This window comes from Acinonyx jubatus, chromosome A1, assembly GCF_027475565.1.
Source record: "Acinonyx jubatus isolate Ajub_Pintada_27869175 chromosome A1, VMU_Ajub_asm_v1.0, whole genome shotgun sequence".
In the NCBI taxonomy this organism is placed as follows: domain Eukaryota; kingdom Metazoa; phylum Chordata; class Mammalia; order Carnivora; family Felidae; genus Acinonyx; species Acinonyx jubatus.
The window spans coordinates 15,389,271-15,410,284 of NC_069380.1; the positions used below are offsets into that span (position 1 = coordinate 15,389,271).

General features: G+C 38.9%; 1 protein-coding gene across 1 annotated transcript in view; it reads left to right on the forward strand.

Annotated features, from left to right (window-relative positions):
• The window catches only part of RFXAP (regulatory factor X associated protein), a 78,054-nt gene extending 66,016 nt beyond the window's left edge, over window positions 1–12,038 (forward strand). Inside the window, exons 4-7 of the mRNA XM_053214787.1 lie at window positions 2,770–2,917; window positions 3,046–3,774; window positions 8,213–8,320; window positions 10,558–12,038. Of these exons, the coding sequence (XP_053070762.1) occupies window positions 2,770–2,917; window positions 3,046–3,774; window positions 8,213–8,320; window positions 10,558–10,668 (1,096 nt within the window). The 3' untranslated portion in view covers window positions 10,669–12,038. The remainder of the gene's footprint in view (window positions 1–2,769; window positions 2,918–3,045; window positions 3,775–8,212; window positions 8,321–10,557) is intronic.
• The last annotated feature ends 8,976 nt before the right edge of the window (window positions 12,039–21,014 follow it).

Consider the following 21,014-nt stretch of genomic DNA (forward strand, 5'->3'; position numbering starts at 1 on the left):
CTCTACTATGCTGTAATCACAGTGGTAAAATTCTGTTCTGGTGAAAATTGGTACTTTGTTAACACCAAGCTTCATAGTTTGAAAGAACACCTCAGAAGACTGATAAAAGGAAATAAGAATGGTTCCTTTCCTCAGCTCCCAACACACAGCATATGTTACTTCTCAGGGAAGTGTAAAACTATTGTCTAGAAGCCAGAAAGGAAGAAAAAAAATAAACTAGAGAAAGTAAACTAATCTACAGAGTTTGAAATAGAGGAAAACAGGTGTGGAACTCTGGTTCTAGGTTTAAAACAATTTTATTTGAATTAATAACTACATAAAAATTAACCATATATCATTTTCTTGAGCAAAGGAAGAAGCCTAAGTCAGAGTTAAAATACACTGAGAATGGACAATTAAAGCAGTACTACAAGAGTCCATTGGCCCCTGCTGGCCTATATCATTAAGTTGTATACTTACTATGGGTGGGTTTTATAGCATGCAAATTATATCTCAATAAAAAAAAAAACAAAACAAAAAAAACAACGGGGTGCCTGGGTGGCTCAGTCAGTTAAGCGGCCGACTTTGGCTCAGGTCATGATCTCGCGGTCCGTGAGTTCGAGCCCCGCGTCGGGCTCTGTGCTGACAGCTCAGAGCCTGGAGCCTGTTTCGGATTCTGTGTCTCCCTCTCTCTGACCCTCCCCCGTTCATGCTCTGTCTCTCTCTGTCTCAAAAATAAATAAATGTCAAAAAAAATTAAAAAAAAAAAACAAACAAAAAACAAAACCCTGCTGTCATTTATTGAATACCATAACAGGAATTTGCACTAGGGTTTAAATAGCACTGCCTTCAGTGATATGCTGGTAAATTTTTAAAAACCAGTTGACTGGTAGAAAGAATGTTTTAGCACATGATTTACAAATAATAAAAATCACAAGACTCCTTATTGTAATTCCATACACTTCAGTGTAACCTGCTATTTCTTGCAAAATCCACTATCACTTTTTATAATTATTTCACCAACAAGTGTCAAGAATTCAAACTATAAATAAATGCTTGATTTTTATCCGATTCAGCAAAGAAGTTGCTCACATTAGTGACAGAGTGCAGTTCTGCTCTGAATGTTGGCTGACATTTTTGTTTCTATTGATGAGTAAGACAAAAGTGAAACAATGAAGATGTATGCCAGAACTTCACTTATTGTTCAATGATGGGAGCAACTTCTTTGCTGAAATCATGATAATTTTCAAATACTGAGAAAATATTTCAATTTTGGGAGGCTACTGACAACGTGACAGCCACAGCCATCAAATGTGTTAAGTTTAATCTTCATTAACATTTTTACTATCACCTTGAGTCTGAAGACAATCGCCAGCAAGTCAAGCTCTGCTTTGTATCACTTGACAATCCCCATAGTGTAAACACGCTCACCATGGCTAGTTTCAAGCAACCAACGTGACCTCACTGAATGCAGAGCTGAGAAGAGACGTGCAGTATCACACTACTAACTAGTATTTCCACATACGTATCTTATAAGCATTGCTAATAGTAAAACACTGAAAAACAATTAGAAAGGGATGAGTTTTGAGGTTTTTAACTTTTGTTTTTAAAATAATTTAATGGGTGGGGCGCCTGGGTGGCTCAGTCGGTTAAGCGTCTGACTCAGCTCAGGTCACAATCTCGCGGTCCCTGAGTTTGAACCTTGCGTGGGGCTCTGTGCTGACACCTCAGAGCCTGGGGCCTGTTTCCGATTCTGTGTCTCCCTCTCTCTGACCCTCCCCTGTTCATGCTCTGTCTCTCTCTGTCTCAAAAATAAACGTTAAAAAAAATTTTTTTAAATAAAATAATTTAATTGGAAGTTTATGTAATTTAATTTTTAATAATAACAGTGTTTAACTTCCAGCTCATTAAATACCTGGTATTTCAACAATGGCACTCATCAACCTCATCTAGCACACTACTGACCCTTCCTTTTACTATGGAGGAAGCTGAATGTCCCAGAGGCTGTCACTAATGAGGCCTGGTCACACAGGACAGTGCCAGCCAGGTCTGTCTATATTCAAACCTCTTTGTGCCTCTCTTTGAAACGTAGGTAGCTGGTGACCTACTCACACATCAACACCCAAACACCTTAATGTGAGTGGACTTATCATTTGTTGGGGTAGTCATTGCTCTCCTTCCCAATAGGTGGAATGCAAAACCCAAGCAGGCAAGGAGGAAGGAACAAATGGAAAGAGAACAACTACCTGGCACTTTCATTCAAGAGGCGGCAGGGTCGATTCCCTCCTGAGATATGGCTAAATTAAGATTTAGCAACCAGCACTTGTGCAACAACTGGTAAAAATAATAGATCGTTTATTGTGGGTTTTTTTTTAACGTTTGTCATTCAGGGTTGCATTTTACCCGTTTTCACTGTATTTAATGAAAACGTTATTAAAGACTCATCTTAGAGGTCACAGCAAAGGACAAATATTAAAATAAAATAAATTTCCAAGAGGGAAAAAGAAATGTATCGGAACAAATCACTCAGCTTTTAACACAAACTTGGCCCCAAGTCTGGCCCACTCCTTCTCCACCGTATTTTCAAATAGGCCGCCTCTGCCCTCCTTGACTGCCAACTAGTGGTGCCAGGTTGTGACACATGCCAGCTTCACATCTCCCATTTCAAGGCATTTTGGGACAAAATATTATGATAATTAGCATTAAAACGCCGTAAGTCATAAAATCGCTCAGGAGCCATCTTAATTTACACTGTGGAGTTCCAGTACAAAAGTGTTTGAAACTTTTTAGACATAGTAGGTTTCAGCAAAAAGCGCGGTCTTACCGAGCGCGCAGAGAGAGACTTCAACTGCACACAGAGCCTCCACAGCAGCGGCGGCGCCAGCGCAGCGAAACGCAACGCAGCGCTTCCAGCCAGCGCCGCAGCCGCACTTGCGCAGTCAGCTCCTTCGCGGGCTGCTCAGCCCCGCCCCTCAGAGATGCGAAGTTCCCAGAAAGGCGCCAGGCAGAGAAACGCTCACGCGCGAGACGCGGCCGCGCAGGCGCAGTCAGGGCCCCCTCACCTAGCCGGAGCCTTTTCCCCTCCGTGGTCTTTGGCTTGCGAAGTGCCGCTGGGCTTCGCATTTGTTGAAAGGCTGGGGTCGTGGACCCCCGCAAGGTGTCAGCAGCACGGAGGTGCAGGGCGTCGTCGAGGGTGCGGGGCCGGGCGCCGCCGGTGGCGCGCTCCGCCCCGGGGCCCCCGCCACTGCTCTGGGCCAGGCCCTGGCTCCAGCCTCCGTCCCGGCCCCGGCCTCGCAGTTCACCCTGCTGGTGATGCACCCCTGCGGAGGGCAGGACGAGTCTGCGGCGGAGGGCGTCCTCAGGCAGCCTCCGGCCCTGGGGGACGGCGCCGGGACGGGCAAGTCCATTAGGTACCTGTGCGAAGTGGCGGGGGCTGGCGAGGAGGAGGCAGGGGAGGACGAAGCCGACCTGCTGGACACTTCAGACGCCCCGGGGGGAGGCGAGAGCACGGCTAGTTTGGAGGATCTGGAGGACGAGGAGACACACTCGGGGGGCGAGGGCGGCAGCGGGGGAGCCCGGAGACGGGGTGGTGGCGGGGGCAGCATGAGCAAGACCTGCACCTTCGAGGGCTGCAGCGAGACCACGAGCCAGGTGGCCAAGCAGCGCAAGCCTTGGATGTGCAAAAAACACCGCAACAAGATGTACAAGGACAAGTACAAAAAGAAGAAAAGTGATCAGGCCCTGAACTGCAGTGGGGCCGCCCAGCCTGGCAGCACGGGAAACGTCAGACTGGAGGTATCAGACCTTAGCTGGGGTCTTGGGGAGTGGGAGGTGGTTAGGGGGGGAAACAACACTCTTAGCGCAAATCGCGTTTCGTTTCCAGCGCTGCCCGCCGGCTCCCAGATGGGCCAGGTTGCTATGGCTCGACTTGTGGCAGAGAGTGAGTGAGTGCTTGTCCTAAATTAGAGTTTATACACACACGTGCAAAGCCTTAACCGTTCGGGTACATCCTTGTGAGAGATGAATGTGTCAGTGGAAATGTTGTGACATATCAGCAGACCTGTTATTTCAAAGATCTGCAATATGGGCTGGAAGGACAGGTAGTAAGTGAATGATGTGGTTCATCGCTAAAGGAGCAGGCAAAGAGACCTTAGGAAACTACATGAAATTATACTTTAGAGAAGGTAATCTCTTCCTGATTGCATTACCCTATTCACAGCGTACTGTTACCAGTATCCCTATTTTAGTACCCAACTCTTAGTACCCCATTGCTAAGTACTCTGTTCTTAGTGCCCTGGTCTCCCTTAATCTTATTCTTTTGTACTCTGTTTTCAGTAACTCTATTCTCCGTAGGCTTATACTGTCCTCAGTACTCCCATGCTTAGTACCCTGTACTTAACCTTGCTCTCAGTATCCCTTTTCTTAGTACCTTGTTCTAACTATCCCTTTTCTTAGTGCCCCTAGAAAAGGGAAATGGAATAATAATGGGGTGTAGGTCTCAGAAGATTTTTGGAGTGTTTAATTTGAATTGTTTCGAAGGTTAAAGCCAGTGCTCTGGTGTTGGACTTTGGGCTACAAATCTCCATTCCATCATCATTTGCTGGTGGTGTGGCCTTCTTGAATAGGTTGGTTGTTAAACTCTTAGAAGCTTCAGCGTCTTCATCTGTAAAGTGGATTTTAAAATGGTACCTGGTTTGTAATGTTGCAGTGAACATGTGAAATAGTCCATATTGAGTGTTCACACAGTGTTCACACTATCTAGCAGATACTAAAAGCCAAAACACCTTAGCCACTATTATTGTCATTATTCGTAGTATACTTGGAAGTTGTTACAGATAAGCAGATATTTCATCTGTATATTTTCCTCCTTTTAATAAAAGCTATTGTCCCTCAGTACATTGAAAAATTGAATTTTGTTAAAAATGATCCAGAAAAAATTTTAAACTGAAAGCTGTCCTAGAATGTATTCTGAAAGTCTTTAAATTTCTTAGTTTTTGCTGGACTTGAACAACCTCCTCATTGCCAAAATTTTAGACTTTGGGATTGTTTATAAATGTAATGTTATAACTATTTTTAAAATTTATAGCCCTCAACATCTCACACTTAATTTACACTAATTAGGGCCTGAGTGACTTCTCTTTATCTCATTGAGTCTTAATCTGTTTAGGGTAAAAGGATTTATTTGAGAATCTGATAAAACCTAATGAACCCTTTTCCCAGAAAAAATATATACATGTAGGTATTTAATTTGCATACACATTATAGAGTTCAAAACCCCTGTGGACCTGAACCTGTGTCCTTGTAAAATGTATTTTACCAAATCTTAGATTACAAGGAATTATGGAAATAAGCATTTCACTTATTACAGAATGAAAGTAAGGTTGATTTTTTGCCCCCTGTATGTTCCAAAGTTACTCCTGTGTTTCAAATTCACTTCAGAATTCTTCAGAGAGAGAATATACTTCTTTTCAAGAAAGAGGTATTTTACCTATAGTTACTTTTTTTCTTTTAACTGTCCAGCTTTTACATCTACAGTTTGAGGAAAATGTATAAAAGGCAAATAGATACTGAATTAAGTCTCCCCCTTGACGTCCCACAAAGAAGAATCTTAATAATTTTCCTATTCTAAAATAATTTGCATGATTTTTTAGGAAAGAGAAGTAATTGCTATAAGCAAGAATTAATACCCTGCTGTACCATTTGTCTTATATTATGGGACACTTTACCAGTTCTGAGACTTCAAGAGCTGTAAGTCTTTATCTTTGTTGAACTGAGTGTGAAGAAAACCAACAGTGACCATCAGGATATAAGGAGCAACTGTATAGCACTTCTTTAGTAGTGGAAAGGAGGACAGATCATTATAGGCTGAGATACTCTGGAAAGGCTTTGCAGAGAAAATATAACTCAGTATAAGCCAGAAAGGGTAGCTAATAGTTTATGCTTAATCAGCTAAGTGTCTGATGTGCCAGACACTGTGCAAAGCTGTAAATGGAGTGTCACATCCTTTAGCAATGCTAGATAGGTGCTGTATTTCACATACATGGAAACTAAGGCACAGAAAGGTGAAGTAACTTGGTCTAGGTCTTATAGCCAGCAAATATTCAAACCCAAGTAGTCTGATTCTAGAGCCTTCACTCACATAGTGTATCCTCACACAATACTGTTTCCCTCGAATTTGGGTAGGTGAAAGAAAACGAAGCTCATCTTAGTAAAAAAAGGGAAGTGGGAATACAGAAGACACTTTTGGGAAGAAACAGGAGGACCACTCTAGCTAGAGTGGAATATTTATTTGGAAAATTCATGAAAAATAAATTTGGAAAGAGAATTGGAAGCCAGTTTATGTATGGTATTGAATGGCAGGTTATGGGATTTAGGTTTGGAGTCTTTAAATGAAGCTTCTAATTAGGAAGTAACAGGGCTCTACTCTAATGGGATGGTTTAAAGTCAAGGTTTGTAGACTTAGAGACTTTAGGAGATTATTATAGTAGGACTGATGGGCAGTGGTAGGGGTCTTCTGTAGTGTGAAAAGCAAATTAGAAATTAAGGTTTTTAAAATCATTTACATAAATCAAATAAAGAACAAATATATATAATATTTAGTCTATGCATCTAAAAGTGTATTATATGAGAGAATACATAAAAGGAACTAGGGTTAAAATAATTGACTTACGGGGTTGATCATTATCCTTAAATATCTAAAAGGCTATCGTTTAGAAGAAGCAGTAGGTTTATTTTGTGTAGTTTAAGTAACTAGGAACCTTAGGTGAAAATCACAAGACATATGTCTTTCAGCTCGACCTAAATAAAAGTTACCTAGATGTTGGAGTTACTTAAAACTAAATGGGATGCCTCAAAAGTTGGTAAACTCCTTAGGGCAAAAGGTGTTGAAAATTTTTGAAAAAGGAATTTGAACACTGTAGAAGTTTGGACTAGCTGACTCAAGGTTATTTCTACTACAAGCTTCTGTGTTTTTGTGACATTAACATTGTGAATCTACATAGTGCTTTTCTGGGGTTGTAAGAATAACACCATCAAGTCAGTTTCATTATTTCGTTTCTGTGCACACAAAAATGACATGTAGTTAATCCTGTGGGGAGCGAGGGAGGAAGAAATTATTTTTGTTTTCTCTGGTATCAGATGCTCTTTTTACAGTTTTTTTTTTCCTTTACATTTTGCGGCCTAAAGTGTTTAGGGATTGAACATTTTTGTCACATCCAGTTGATAAACTTCTCATAATGAAAGAGAGAAAGTGGATATTCTAACAGAGAACTCAGAGCCAGTGGGGAAAGAGGTCAGGAGAAGAAAACAGCTTCAGTAACCACCTAAATAAAGAGCAAAGAAAGGAGAGTAAATTTACATATGGCTTCATGGTAAAACACTTACAGTTTTATATTTGCTTAGTTAGAATTTCTGGGTGTGGTCAGTATTGTATCAGGTTTTCTAAGAGTCAGAATATCTTAGTTAACTACAACAATATTTAGTTATGCCAGGAAAATTGTGAGTATTTTAAGATTCTGTCAGGTAATGGGACACATATTTGGTAGTTATTGCTGCTGATTTTGTTTAGTTAAGGATGTCTCAGACTATGGTTTTCATTTTAGAACTTAACTATTTTGGCTATACCAATAGCAGGAGATTATTTATACCAGGGCTTTCTGGTCTTTTCAAAGCCAGTTTGTCATTTTTTTCTTAGTGACTTCCAAAGTTTGAAAGCTTCGTCTATCAGTTGCTTCTTTAATATTTTACTGCTCCCCCTCCCCGCATTTAACTGTTGTTGTTAAATGGGCAAGAAACTATCAGGGTGTCTCATTAGCAATATGTAAATTGCCTTTGAGTTTATGTATTCCATCCAAAGGCAGACAAACTTTGTTTTGGCCTGGGTGGCTTTATCTGAAGAGAATGTTTAATTTCCACTTGGCATTTTTTGTAATATTGAAAATAGCTAACAAGTAACTCTTTGCTTCTTCCACCTCTGCCCCACTATTGATTTTGAGACCTTCAAGAGACTGGAAATCCCAGGTTGGAAATCGTAAAAGGTGAGGGAGTGAAGTATGTTCTATAAAATTAACTGCCATCACTTTACCTATGACTTAAAAAGGGATTTTCCCAATGTTTCACAGGGACTAGGCAAGAAGGAAGAGAAGCTGAGACCCATTCCTTACATCATTGAAAGCTTACAATCATGGATTATTACTTAACTTAATCCTATTTGTATTTTTACCATTTATCCCAGGAAAGTACAGATAACATACTCTCCATTGTTAAACAAAGAACAGGAACCTTTGGGGATCGTCCTGCAAGACCCACTCTTTTAGAACAAGTGTTAAATCAGAAAAGACTGGTAAATATCTGTTTGTAAAGTACTTACAAATTTGTGAACAAAAGTTTTTGTAAATAGAATTATGTAGCTTTTGTGATTTTAAAACTTGTTAAACGGTTACCAGGATCGAATTGTTCTTCCACCACATACTAGAATGTCATAATGCTCTCCCAAAACTGGATGAGCTGAAACACCTTTATTCCTATATCTTCACTGACTAAACCTTGAATATCTGAGCAAGATAGGGTTTTAAAAGAGACTTTCTTGGTACTGAATTCTGTGATTTATGGGATAATGCTTTAGTGGTATGGAAGTATAATTAGGCTACCATTTAAGAAAGATCTCTACTATAAACTTGGTAGAAGGCATCAGAATTCAATCAGAAAAAGAGAGATTATTCAATAAATACTGAAATAACTGGTTAATAATTTGAGGACAAAAAAGAATTTAACTAATCATGTCACTGTACGTCAAAATAAATTCCTGATAAAGAATTTTAAAAAATGGCATTGAAACTTTATCTCAAAAATATTTTTCTGGCTGAAAAGAAATAGACAAAATTACAAAGAAATAATATTATAGTCAAAAATGGTGGTAAAAATGCAAACTTCAAAATAAGATATAGGAAAAATCTTTGCAACAAATATAAGAGACTGTGGTTAATATGGTTGACGTTTTTAGTTTACAAAATATTTATATAAGTTGATGAGGAAAAAGTTTTGATTTAATACATTGCAAAAAATATGAACAGGGAAAAAAAGCAGAAATGCCACCATTTAATGATATGAAAAGGTATTCAATGTCAGTAAAAATCACAATAAACAGTACAACAGATGAAAATTATTTAAATGATAACAAACAGTGACGTTGAGGGTTCCATGAACTAGATACTCATTCTTTTGATGGTATCATATGTTGGTATAATAAGACTTCTGCAAAGCAGTTTGGCACTATGTATCAGAAGTCTCCAAACTAATCATTCATTTAGCTCAGCAGTCATACTTACTGTGGAGATCTTTGCAGGAAAGAAATTCTGTATATGGATAAAGTTAAGCATAAAGATGTTGCCAGAAATGTAATTATCACAGTTAGTAAAATTGTAGTTTAAACAGCTTAAATGCTCAAACAGTGTCATAATAACTGAGTAGACTATTGTGCATTTACTTAATAGAATTTGGGACTATCTTTACAAATACATGTTTTTATTGAAGTATGGTTGACTACAACTAAGTTTTAAAACAAGTAACTAGAAAATGTACTTTGCTCTAATGTTAAGGTTTTTTTTTTTTTTTAAAGTTTATTATATTGAGAGAGACAGAACAGTCAGGGGAGGGGCAGAGGGGGTGGTAGGACAGAGGATTTGAAGCAGTCTCTGTGCTGACAGCAGAGAACCTGACATGGGCCTCGAACCCACAAACCACAAAATCATAACCTGAGCCGAAGTCAGATGCTTAACCAACTGAGCCACCCAGGTGCCCCTCTAATGTTAAGTTTTAACATCAGTATTTAATGATAGTATTTCCACCTTGTTCAGTTTATCTTTTTCAGTTTTTTGGAACCAAAGTATTTTTTCTCCTCAATTTCTATAAGTATTTTATTATAGTAAAATCATACTAACCAGAGTCTGTTATAGTTGTTATATGACTTTATATTCTAAAATGACAGTTGTACAAAACTGTATATATTTTTTTTGATCAGTCATATTCTGTCTTTTCTGAACTTTTGGTAATGTGCTAATATTACTTTTATTAATACCTATATACCCATACACACACACACACACACACACACACACAGAGACACTTTAATTTCTTCAGAAAGACTTAATAGGCTAGTGGGAGAAATTGGATCCTTAAGTGGATTTCCACACTAGCATCTAACGGCCATTTTCACATGGGGCCCCTTTTCATGTCCTTGTTTTTCTTGCTATAATCTTGGGCCAGTGCTATTCTTGGCTGTTTGCTCTTATGTCATAGACATATATATGCTGGCACATCAATAAAGCATTTCCTTTGTGTTCAAAGTCACCAATAAGATCAGGCTTCACTCACTATTTTTAGGTTTTAGTATTTTGATGTATGACATCAAATATTATTATTAGTTTGCAGTTTAATTGCAATGCATCAGATGCAAGGGTGAATTCAGAGGCATGTTTTATAAGCATATTGTGCCTTGTGCAGGGACATAACAGTAATTTTATAGCATGTGAAGATAATCCCATAAGAATAATGTTAACAAATACATTTTTTCTTTTTAAGTCATTACTAAGAAGTCCAGAAGTGGTGCAATTTTTACAGAAACAGCAACAACTATTAAATCAGCAAGTTTTGGAGCAAAGACAGCAGCAGTTTCCAGGAACATCAGTGTGAAAGAATCTATCAAGAAGATCTACATGGTTTTTATTTTGTTGTAGTAGATGGACATATTTTTATACTAAAGATAAACGGGGTAAGACATGCCAGTGAAACATAAGCAGTCATTTTCCTGTAAATGTATGTGTGCATTTGGGGATAAATAAGTATTGCACTTTGTGCATCTAATCCTTTCAGGTTACCATGAATTTGAAGAAACAGCTTATCTTTCCAAAATAACATTTAATTACAGTTGTTTTTTTAAACAAAGTGTTCCTCTTCAGTCATAGTTACTGAAGGTAATGGAGCAGTTACTTTCTGTGGAAGTCAAAAAGTTAATAGATACTAATCTTTGGTCATTTAATTCAGTGGTTCTTATCAAGGGTCATCTGCAAATGTATGGATATGTTTTTGTTGTCACAGTGACCTTGAAAACTCGTAGTTTTTTAGTGAATGGGTCAGGAATGCTAAGTGTTGTATGGTGTCTGGCATGGCCCTTCACAACTAATAATTATCGTACCCACAATGCCAGTAATCCTTCTCTTAAGATACACCGATAGTTTTGATACTACTTGTGATGATAAAATGTAGTCAGGGAACCTAGAATTGGATTCTTGTAATAACCTTTTCTTTACAGTTAAGACTGGAGCTGTCAAAGAGGTAAGCATATTTTAAATGTGTAAGGAAAGTGATCATTGTTACTATCTGTGAAATTAGGATGTGCATTTCTTTTCAGGCATGTGCTGCTAAAACCTAGGAGAGGGGTTATCTAAGTACACTGGAATGAAAGCATCTCTTCAAGTTGGCTTCTCACTTCATGTTACCTATTAGTATTGATCTCTTTTAAAGCAGACTTGTGTGTTAAATCTGTGAACGGTATAGATGTATCTCATTCCACCAATGTAAGGACAAAAAATTTTTTTTTGATACTCATTTTCCTTTTCAAAAAGAGATTCTGAAAGTAAAAATAACACTCTACCATTTTGTCAATGTTTTCCGAAACAGCTAATTTAAGATCGTATTATTCCTAAAGTTTACAGAATGATGGGTAACTGGATAGATAACTTTTTCCTTGTATCTTCTCCTAGGAAAAGTTTTAAAAGTCAAGCCTACCAATAAGAGTAACCAATCAAATGTCAAGAGAGGATTTCCAATGTTAGATAATAAATGTATGTCTCTTAAGTTTAACTGCAAAAATGTGTTTGTTTCTTGGGTTTGAAGCCCTGAAATATGTATTCAGTTAAACTTAGTCATGGCTGTTCTAAGAAGTACTTAAGGAGAGAAAGAATATTTTGTTTATTTTTTATGTGTGGTTTATACCTGCCTATCTTTGCAAAAATAACAGATTTCACCAAAATTATTCATTAAAGCCCAGTTGTTGACCTTTGCATTGTCAGATTCACTTGTTCTATTCTTCAGTTTTTTCACTCTGGATGCAGAGGAATTCATTTACATTTGTTATTAACTGTTAGTTCTCTTACTTACGGTATTGGAGCTTTACTTAATTCCTACAGTGTAAATAAACTTTTATGGTGAAAAAAAATCAGCTTATCCTTTAAATAGGATAGGAGGCATATGAAAGGAGGGAAAGTAATAGGCCAGGGAGTACTGAATTAAAATAAAAGAGATTGAATTTATGTATATGTAAGTATCTATCTCAACATATACTTGCAGATAAATCACTAAAACAATAAGGTTTTTACTTATTTGGGGGTAGATTTATTGCATGTGTCACTACTAGTTTATCCTTCCATGTGCTCATAACTTTCACCTTATGGCTTTACAGCTCCTCCCACCAGGAAATTGACTTTATTTACCTACCCCTTAAATCTGAACGACTGGCCTGTGACTTGTTTTAGCCAATAGAATGCATAAGAAATAATATGCCAACTTTGAGTAGATTTCCAAAGATTTTGAATAGTTGCCCTTGTTCTTTTAGAACCCTACTCAGCTGCCTACTAGCCTAGCCCAGCCTAGTTTGCTGGACAAGGAAACACATAGCCCAGGCACCTTAGTTTCCAACAGCCTGTAACAGCCAGGCATGTGAGTGAGGCTATGCTAGACTAGCTATCCCCCAGGCGACCTGCCAGCTGACTGTAGATGCATTTGAAATCCCAACCCAAATCAGCCAAACCTAGCCCAGAACTACAGAACCACCCAGCTGACCTGTAGAGTTGTGAGCAATAATAAATGTTTATGACTGTAAGCCACAATGTTTTGGGGCGGTTTGTTACACAGCATTCTTGAGAGTAGGTAACTGATACACCTAGCTATATAGTTTTTGCTGCTTAACAAACCACCCCAAAATCTAGTGGTGTAAAACAACAATTTATTATCTCTCATAGTTCTGTATAGGATTGCTATAGTTTTAAATAGTTGTATAAATACTTTGAAGCTAGGTGTGGCAGGCTGTACTTTCCAAAGATGGCCACAACAAAGTCTCCCATTCCACATGCTCTTATGTGATGTGGCCCATTAAGGACTGGATTTTAGGGGCATCTGGGTGGCTGTTATCAGTTAAGTGTCCAACTCCTGATATTGGCTCAGGTCATGATCTCATGGTTCCTAAGATTGAGCCCCATGTCGGGCTCTGCACTGACAGTGTGGAACCTGCTTGGGATTCTCTCTCCCCCTGCCCTCTGTCTCTGCCACTATACTGCTTGCATGCACACACACGCACAGCATGGACACACTCTCTCTCAAAATAAATATTAAAAAAAAAAAAGAATTGGATTTTATTTTGCTACCCCCTTGAATCTGGGCAGGCCCTATTCCCACTTTAACAGAATATGGCAGATGTAATGCTATACTAGTTCAATTGAGACTGGAGGAAAGAGGACACAATAAATACATTTATTTATATAAATATAAATAAACTTCCAGCTTCTGTCTTCCAACAAAGTTGGAGATCAACTGCCAAGATAGAGTGGGGGAGTTGATAAGAAACTTTAGGAAAAAGGCAAAAGTTGGAAAGATACATTGAAGTCAATGAGAGATGGCTAATAGTAGTTGCTTGCTAATAATCCCCTGATAATCTGTTTTTCCCTTCCTTCACAGTAATAGAATTTTGTGTTGGGAACATCACCACACAACAAGATAGCTGATTTTCACATGATACCATGCTAAAGAAACCAAACATAAATGATGTGTGGATGATTCCATTTATATAAAGTACAAACGCAGGTGAAGCTTGCTGTTAGAGTTCAGGCGTGGTTTGACTTGGGAGGGGGTAGAACCCAGGAAGAGGCATGAAGAGGCTGCTGGGGTTCTGGTATTATGCCCTAGATGCCGGGCATGCAAGTGTGTTCTGTTAATGAAAGTTCAGCAAGCTATACGTTTTATATACATATACATCATATTCACATGATTTTTATGTTTTTCAGTATATTGTATTTCAATATTTTTAAGTTTTTCCTTTTTAAGACTATTTATCAGCTGCTCTTGCATGTGAGTAAATTCTGGCCAAGAAAGTAGAAGCAGAATGATGTATGCAATGTCCAGTTAGTGACCTGAAAGAAAGCAGACAGCCCACTTTCCTTCCTCCATCTTGTGTTAAATGTGGACAAAGCAGCAGATCACCTGTAGGCCAAATGAGGTTAATTCACTGGGGATAAAGGAACAAGATAGAAGGACCCTCCTTAGATGGCCTCCATCCATGTGGAGGAGCAGAGCCACCACCCTAGCCTGAAACCCCTTGTTTTTGGATGACTACGTGAAAGAAATGGAATATCCTGTGTCTGCCATGATTATTATGATGTCTCTGTTACATTCAGCCAAACCATATCCTAAATAATACTATGGGTAAAAGGATTGCTGAATAAAGATTTGGAATACTGGAAGCCAGGAATCTGGAATGGCGTTCTGCAGTCCAGCTGTCATGGTAGGAAAAATACGTATTACAGGCTTGATCTCAGATTGATTTAGTGGAAGAGGAGGACAAGGAAGTTAGGATACTTTTGAGAGAGTGCTTTCAGTAACAAGATAGAGTTCAGGCTGAGCAGAGGAGAAATGAGGGCAACAAGGAATGGGGTTTTCTGTGAGATTGCAGAGCCAAATGTCAGAAGAATGAGAGAGCACAAGATACGTAAGCTAGGAAACTAGTGGTATGCATCACGATGGATTAGTGACAGCCCCAGTGCTGTTATGCTCTATAACAACATGTTTCCGTGAATCAAGCTCTTTGAAATCATTAGCTGTAAGACCATTCCCAGGCTTCCACTAGGAGTGTGATTCAGAGGGATGGATAAACAAGCCTGTAAGATTTAATGACAAATGTCACTCCAGGAGGGCTCACTCCAGGGAGAAACAGTAATTTACTTCAGCTCATCAACCAGCAGCTCTAGAGTATTGCAAAAACTTGCTAAGAAAGTGATCATAAAAGAAAAAAGAAAGACAACTGTAAAATAGATATTTGCTTCCGAAGTAGTTAACCCGAACTGTGGAGAAAAAGAAGACAACCAACCAGATAGCCCTCAAAAGACCAGTCAAAGGTCATATTGGTCAAAAATTATCATGGGCGCCTGGGTGGCTCAGTTGGTTAAGCATCCAACTTCATCTCAGGTCATGATCTTGCGGTCTATGAGTTCAAGCCCCATGTCGGGCTCTGTGCTGACAGCTTGGAGCCTGAACCTGCTTGGATTGTGTGTGTCTTCTCTATCTGCCTCTTAGTGCCCTGCTTGCACTCTCTCTCTCTCACAAATAACATACATAAAAAAAAATTGTTTTTTTAATTATAAGTCATCTATAGTCAAAGACTTTATTATGAATAGGCAAATACAAAAGGGTTCTAACTAATCTTACCAAAAATTATATATATTTATACACACATACAAGCTTGTATACAAAACTGGGAGTTACTTCCATAAAGGAAAACTGGGGCACTGATGGTGTGGAGTAGCAGAATGGGGGGTTCAGTGGTTAAGAGAGCATCTTTCATCAAAATAATCATTTGTACTGCTTGAATTTTTACTAGTGCATGTATGACCTTTTCAAAAATGTTTTACTTTTTTTTTTTTTTTAAGAGAGATAGTGCAAGCAGGGCATGGGGGAGAGAGAGAGAGAGAGAGAGAGAGAGAGAGAGAGAGAGAGAGAGAATCTTAAGCAGGCTCCATGCTTAGCACAGAGCCCAATGTGGGGCTCAATCCCACAACAGTGAGATCATGAACTGAGCCAAAATCAAGAGTTGGACGCTCAAATGGACTAAGCCACTCAGGTGCCCCAAACATGTTTTTCTTATTACAAACTGAAATGAAAATGCTTTTTCCTTTGCTTCCTATTTCAGTTTATAGGGAGAATATTTTTACTAATCTTTATTTCCATATACGTAGCACTTATTTATAGTGCAGTTCCTAACATCCATTCTGAAGTCCAGATGTAAACTTCCCTCCTGGAGGTGCATAAAGAAAGTAGATTATAATCTGAAGACAGCATGTCAGAATGATACCAATACTCTAGCATTTTCTAAGTTTCAAAAACAACTCTGTCTACTTACTTGATCCTTACAACAATACTGTAGTGTGCTCACAACGGTTATTTAAAAAAATGTTTTTAATCTTTATTTTTGAGAGAGAGAGAGAGAGTACGAGGGGGAGGGGAGGGAGACTCCGAAGCAGGCTCCAGGCTCCAGGCCCCGAGCCATCAGCACAGAGCCCAATGTGGGGCTGAAACCCACAAACCGCGAGATCATGACCCGAGCTGAAGTCCCACACTCAACCGACTAGGCCACCCAGGCACCCCTCACAATGGTTATTTTATAGATGAGGAAGCAAGCTTGCAGAGGTTGTCCCTTGCTCAAGATTGCACAACTAGCAGGATTTAAATCCAGGCCTTCTGATTCCAAGTTACTTACTGCACGCTATTGTAAGTAGTGTGAGCCACGTTTGTAATCATGGTGAGGCCAGTGCTGTTGGAACACAGACTTTACATTTGACAATGGATGTGCTGTCATAAATAAATAGAGCCTTTGTACAGTAACCCCTTGAGTTTTAGAAGCTTAAAAAAATTATTTACACCCTAATTATATTACTTTTAAAAAGTACTTCCATGTGTTAATTCATTGGAACCTCAGAACATGGCAAGTATTGTCTCTGTTTTTGGATAAGGAAAGAAACTCAAGAGAAGTGACTTATAAAACAAATCCAACAGTTGGACGCAGAGCCAAGATTTGAACTTAAATCTTGTCTCCAAAAATGATGCTCTGTCCACAGTAGCATGGTGTTGCTGAAGTAGAAGCTAACACTTTTAAATGTCGGTTTCAAACAAGGTAGGCACTTCAATACATGCTAATTTTTACATTTCTGTATGCACACACATACATAATTTTATAAATACATCAATGTAATCATATTATGTATACTGAGGATTTGGGGCTTAGGTTTTCCCTCTTGTTCCATTTTTTGGTTCCCCACCCTCAGTCTTCCATGCACTGCCCAACTTCCACATAAACTAAGTCAACAACCTAGCATGTGGTCTTCATTTTTTTCTGTTTTATAAATTTTAAACACACATATGTACACCTGTAGCAACCATCAGTTACATAAAAATGTAGGCATATAATTCACATCATATATTACTTTTTTATGCTCTAGAACCATGTAGATAGAAGTCCCCCTGAGTCACTTCTATAACTCTGATTCATTGCTTTAGATAGCTGCAGGGCATCTCATGACAGCAATGTATCATCACATTCTATCATTCCACTGCTGATGGCATTCACCTGGTGTCCAGTTTCCTATCCTTATGGACAATGTTGCATCCCTGGCATGTATCCTTACATACTGGTATGTACCGGTGGTTCAATGGCCTTGGAATAGATTCTTATAAATGGGATTATCGGATGGAGGGAAATATATAGATATGTTTTCTCTAGATATTATTATATTCCACCCCCCCCAAAAAAAACACTCTACTAACTGCAAATGTCTACCAGAAATAAAGGAGAATTTCTTTTCTTGTATTTGCCAGCAGGAATTATTATTCTTTTTTAACTCTTTCTGAAAAGATATGTACTGGTAATTGTTACATGTACTAGCATTTCCCTGAATAGTAGAAAATTTGAGTACCTTTTCATATATGCTTGTTGGTTATTTAGACTTGCTTCTCCATGAATTGCCTAGTGATATCCTTTGTCTATTTTTTCATTAGGCTTCCTTTTTCTATTCAATGTGTAAAAAGTCTGGTGACTATTATAAAAATTAACCCTGTCATTTTTATTCTTTTTTTTTTTTTTTTTGCAAAACTAAAATATGCCTATTTATTCCTTTAATGGTAATTTTTGCCACACAAACTTTCCATTTTTGTATATTTCAACAGATCTGACATTTCTTTTGTGGCTTTTGGGTTTCTAATGTTGGTTTAAAAGATCCAATTTGGGATCTTTAAAATGACTGTTGATTTATAATATCCTATTTCTTTTTCTAGAATTAGAAAACATAATTAATACAAGTTTTGTCAAATAGTCCTAATTTATTTTGTGTAACTAATTGACACGGACAATTTAGTATTCTTTTTTATCATTGTGACTCCTTCAACTTCTCATTTTCTTTAGCTTTGAAAATGAATATTAGCATGACAACAGACGCTGCTGAATGACACATACATTTGCCTGTGTTCAGACAGCAATTTATTTTAATGGGCTGAACTGCCTCATTACAGAAAAAAAGTCTGATTAAAATATTGCTTTCATTGAGTTGAAAGTTAACAAATGTTTTTAAAAACTATTTCAGTGAAGGTTTTTGAGCTGTTCGTAATTAGATGAGTTGATCTCCTCTCCTATTCAGGACACAGGCTCCTTTCCTCTATTATCCTCACATATATTACTTCCCCTCCACATAACCATTTATAAGCACTGGAGACGAACAGTTTTTGTTATCATATACTGCAGCAAATAAATCCTTCCTCTTCGTAAGTTTACCCTAATGATATAGAATCACATGCAACCTTTTCTGGTTGAAAAACCACAAAAGAAGTTATGACTAGTGAGATTTTCTGTTTTCCTCTCTTACAATTGCACCTTATATCATTTACTGTCCTCAAGTTGGAGACCAAAGTCAACACTAAAAAGATTTTATATCAGTTGCCTTTGAAAATCTAATAACAAACAGGGTACATTAATAATATTACATTGATATTAAACATTTGCACAAAAATGTATTACTACTTATTATAATTATATGAAAATACACATACATACCTGAACTTTCCCATGATGTTGATTAGAATCATCTGAGGTGGTTGGGGCACCTGGGTGGCTCAGACTCTTGATTTTGGCTCAGGTCATGATCTCACAGTTTGTGGGATTGAGCCCGCATCAGGCTCTGCAGTGACAGCGTGGAACCTGCTTGGGATTCTCTCTCTCCCTCTCTCTGACCCCCCCTTTCATAATAAACATTAAAAAAAAATCATCTGAGGGGGGATTGTGAGTATAACTGTGACAGCATTATTTCCTTCAGAAAGTGAGGGAAACTGAGTCTTGAGAAATCAGTATCTTTCTAAGATGACCAAAAGTTGTCTGCCACTGTGAAAACTTAAGTTTGCTTCTAGTAGGGCAGTGCTCAGAGACCCTTGTTTCCAGGCTCCTGGACTACACTTGCAAAGCTGGCCTTTTCTTTCTAAAAGAGACTTCATGGCATGGACACTCTGCCTTTTGTGCTAATGCTTGGGCCCTTGTATCCAACTGTGTGCTTGAATGAGAAAAGCCAAGCATTCCATTCATATTGAGGTACTGTTTTCTCATCCTTACATCAAAATGATATTTTGCTACGTTTCCTAGGTCTCTTCCATTTCTCGTTTACCTCTTTTGTGCCGGCAACAATCAAAATTTCCCTTGGCTCACTAGTCCCAGATACTTGCTACCTGTAAATAGGGCATAAAGCCCATCCAGTATCTCATTTCTTGAACACTTCCGGCTTTGTTTGCAACTGGAAGATGACTACAGCCCCTGCCCCAGGCCAGGCATCGCCCATTCTGAACGAGTATGAGAACTTAGAACTGACACACAAGGAGCAAACACTCAGGTGCTCACTGTGGAGAGGAAGGCAGGTGCCTTCTGACCAGCAAGCACCAGGCCCTACCTGAACTCTTCTAGATGCGAAGTGAAGGTCAGATGCTGGGATCAGCACAGTGACTATGCCAATGCAGCAGCAGCAGGAACAGCAGTGTCCTCAGAAGCCAGCCCTGCCTGTCTACACTGTACCCTTGCAGGGAAATGTCATAGCTCACCTCTATTAATAATTGGAGGCAGGAATTGATCTATTTCTAGCAACCAAAACAGCAAGTCTTCCCACGTAGTCTAGGAGGGAAGCGAGGACTTTGAACAGAGATCTCTTAAATAGCTGATGTACTGTCAAAGCAACTCGAGCCAGGATAGTGATCAGAACCAAAGTAGCAACTACTCAGTAATAAATTACAGGTGCTTTCAAACAGGCATGCCTGCACTTTGTGAGAAGAAGCAGCTTTCACCTGAAGCCTCCTGATGAATCCAAGACAAAGTTTCATCAACATTGTGAACCTAAGAATGATGGTCATGACCACTGCTTCAGTTATCCAACACACCACCCCCAACGCATAATGGCTTAAATTAACCACCTTTCTGTTGTCATTGCTCGCATGCGGTGGGTTGGCTGAGCTCAGCTGAGGGATTCTGGTGGTCGGGTTTGGGGTATCTCATGGGACTGCATTCAGATGGCAGCAAGGCTGTGACTGCAACACTCAGCGTGGTCTCACAATCCTCCAAGGAGCACTGAGCAAACTGACACCCTGCCCTGGGCCAAAACCAACCCACAGCCTGTTTTTGTACCACAGCAGGCAAAGAGTAGTGTTCACATTTTTAAATAGTTGAAAGATCAAAAGGAAAAAGTTTCATGACGTGTGGAAGTACTGAAATTCAAATTTCAGTGTCCATAAAATTTTATTGGAGCCCAGCCATGCTCATCATTGACATAATATTATAGCTGCCTTTGCCCTCCAATGGCAGAGTTGAGCAGTTGCGACTCTTGGCTGCAACATCAGAATTCCTTGTGCTTCTTTCTAATCTTTACTGAAATTTTACTGAAATTCACATTTTAAAAATAAATGCTTGGGATAAAAACAATTATAACTGTTTAACTGTCAAAACTACCTTTCTTTGCTACTGCAGTGCGGCTGAATATCTATTTCCAAACCAAATCGTGAGCCTCCTCGCATGCCCACCAGCTGGCAACGTGGTCACTGGACATGCAATTGGAGGCTTGGCAATTATTTCAAAGAGGAGAAATGAAATACTTGCTGATTTTTAAAAGGAAGAACTGGAGGGGTGCCTGGGTGGCTCAGTGGGTGAAGCATCCGACTTCAGCTCAGGTCATGATCTTGCAGTTCGTGAGTTCAAG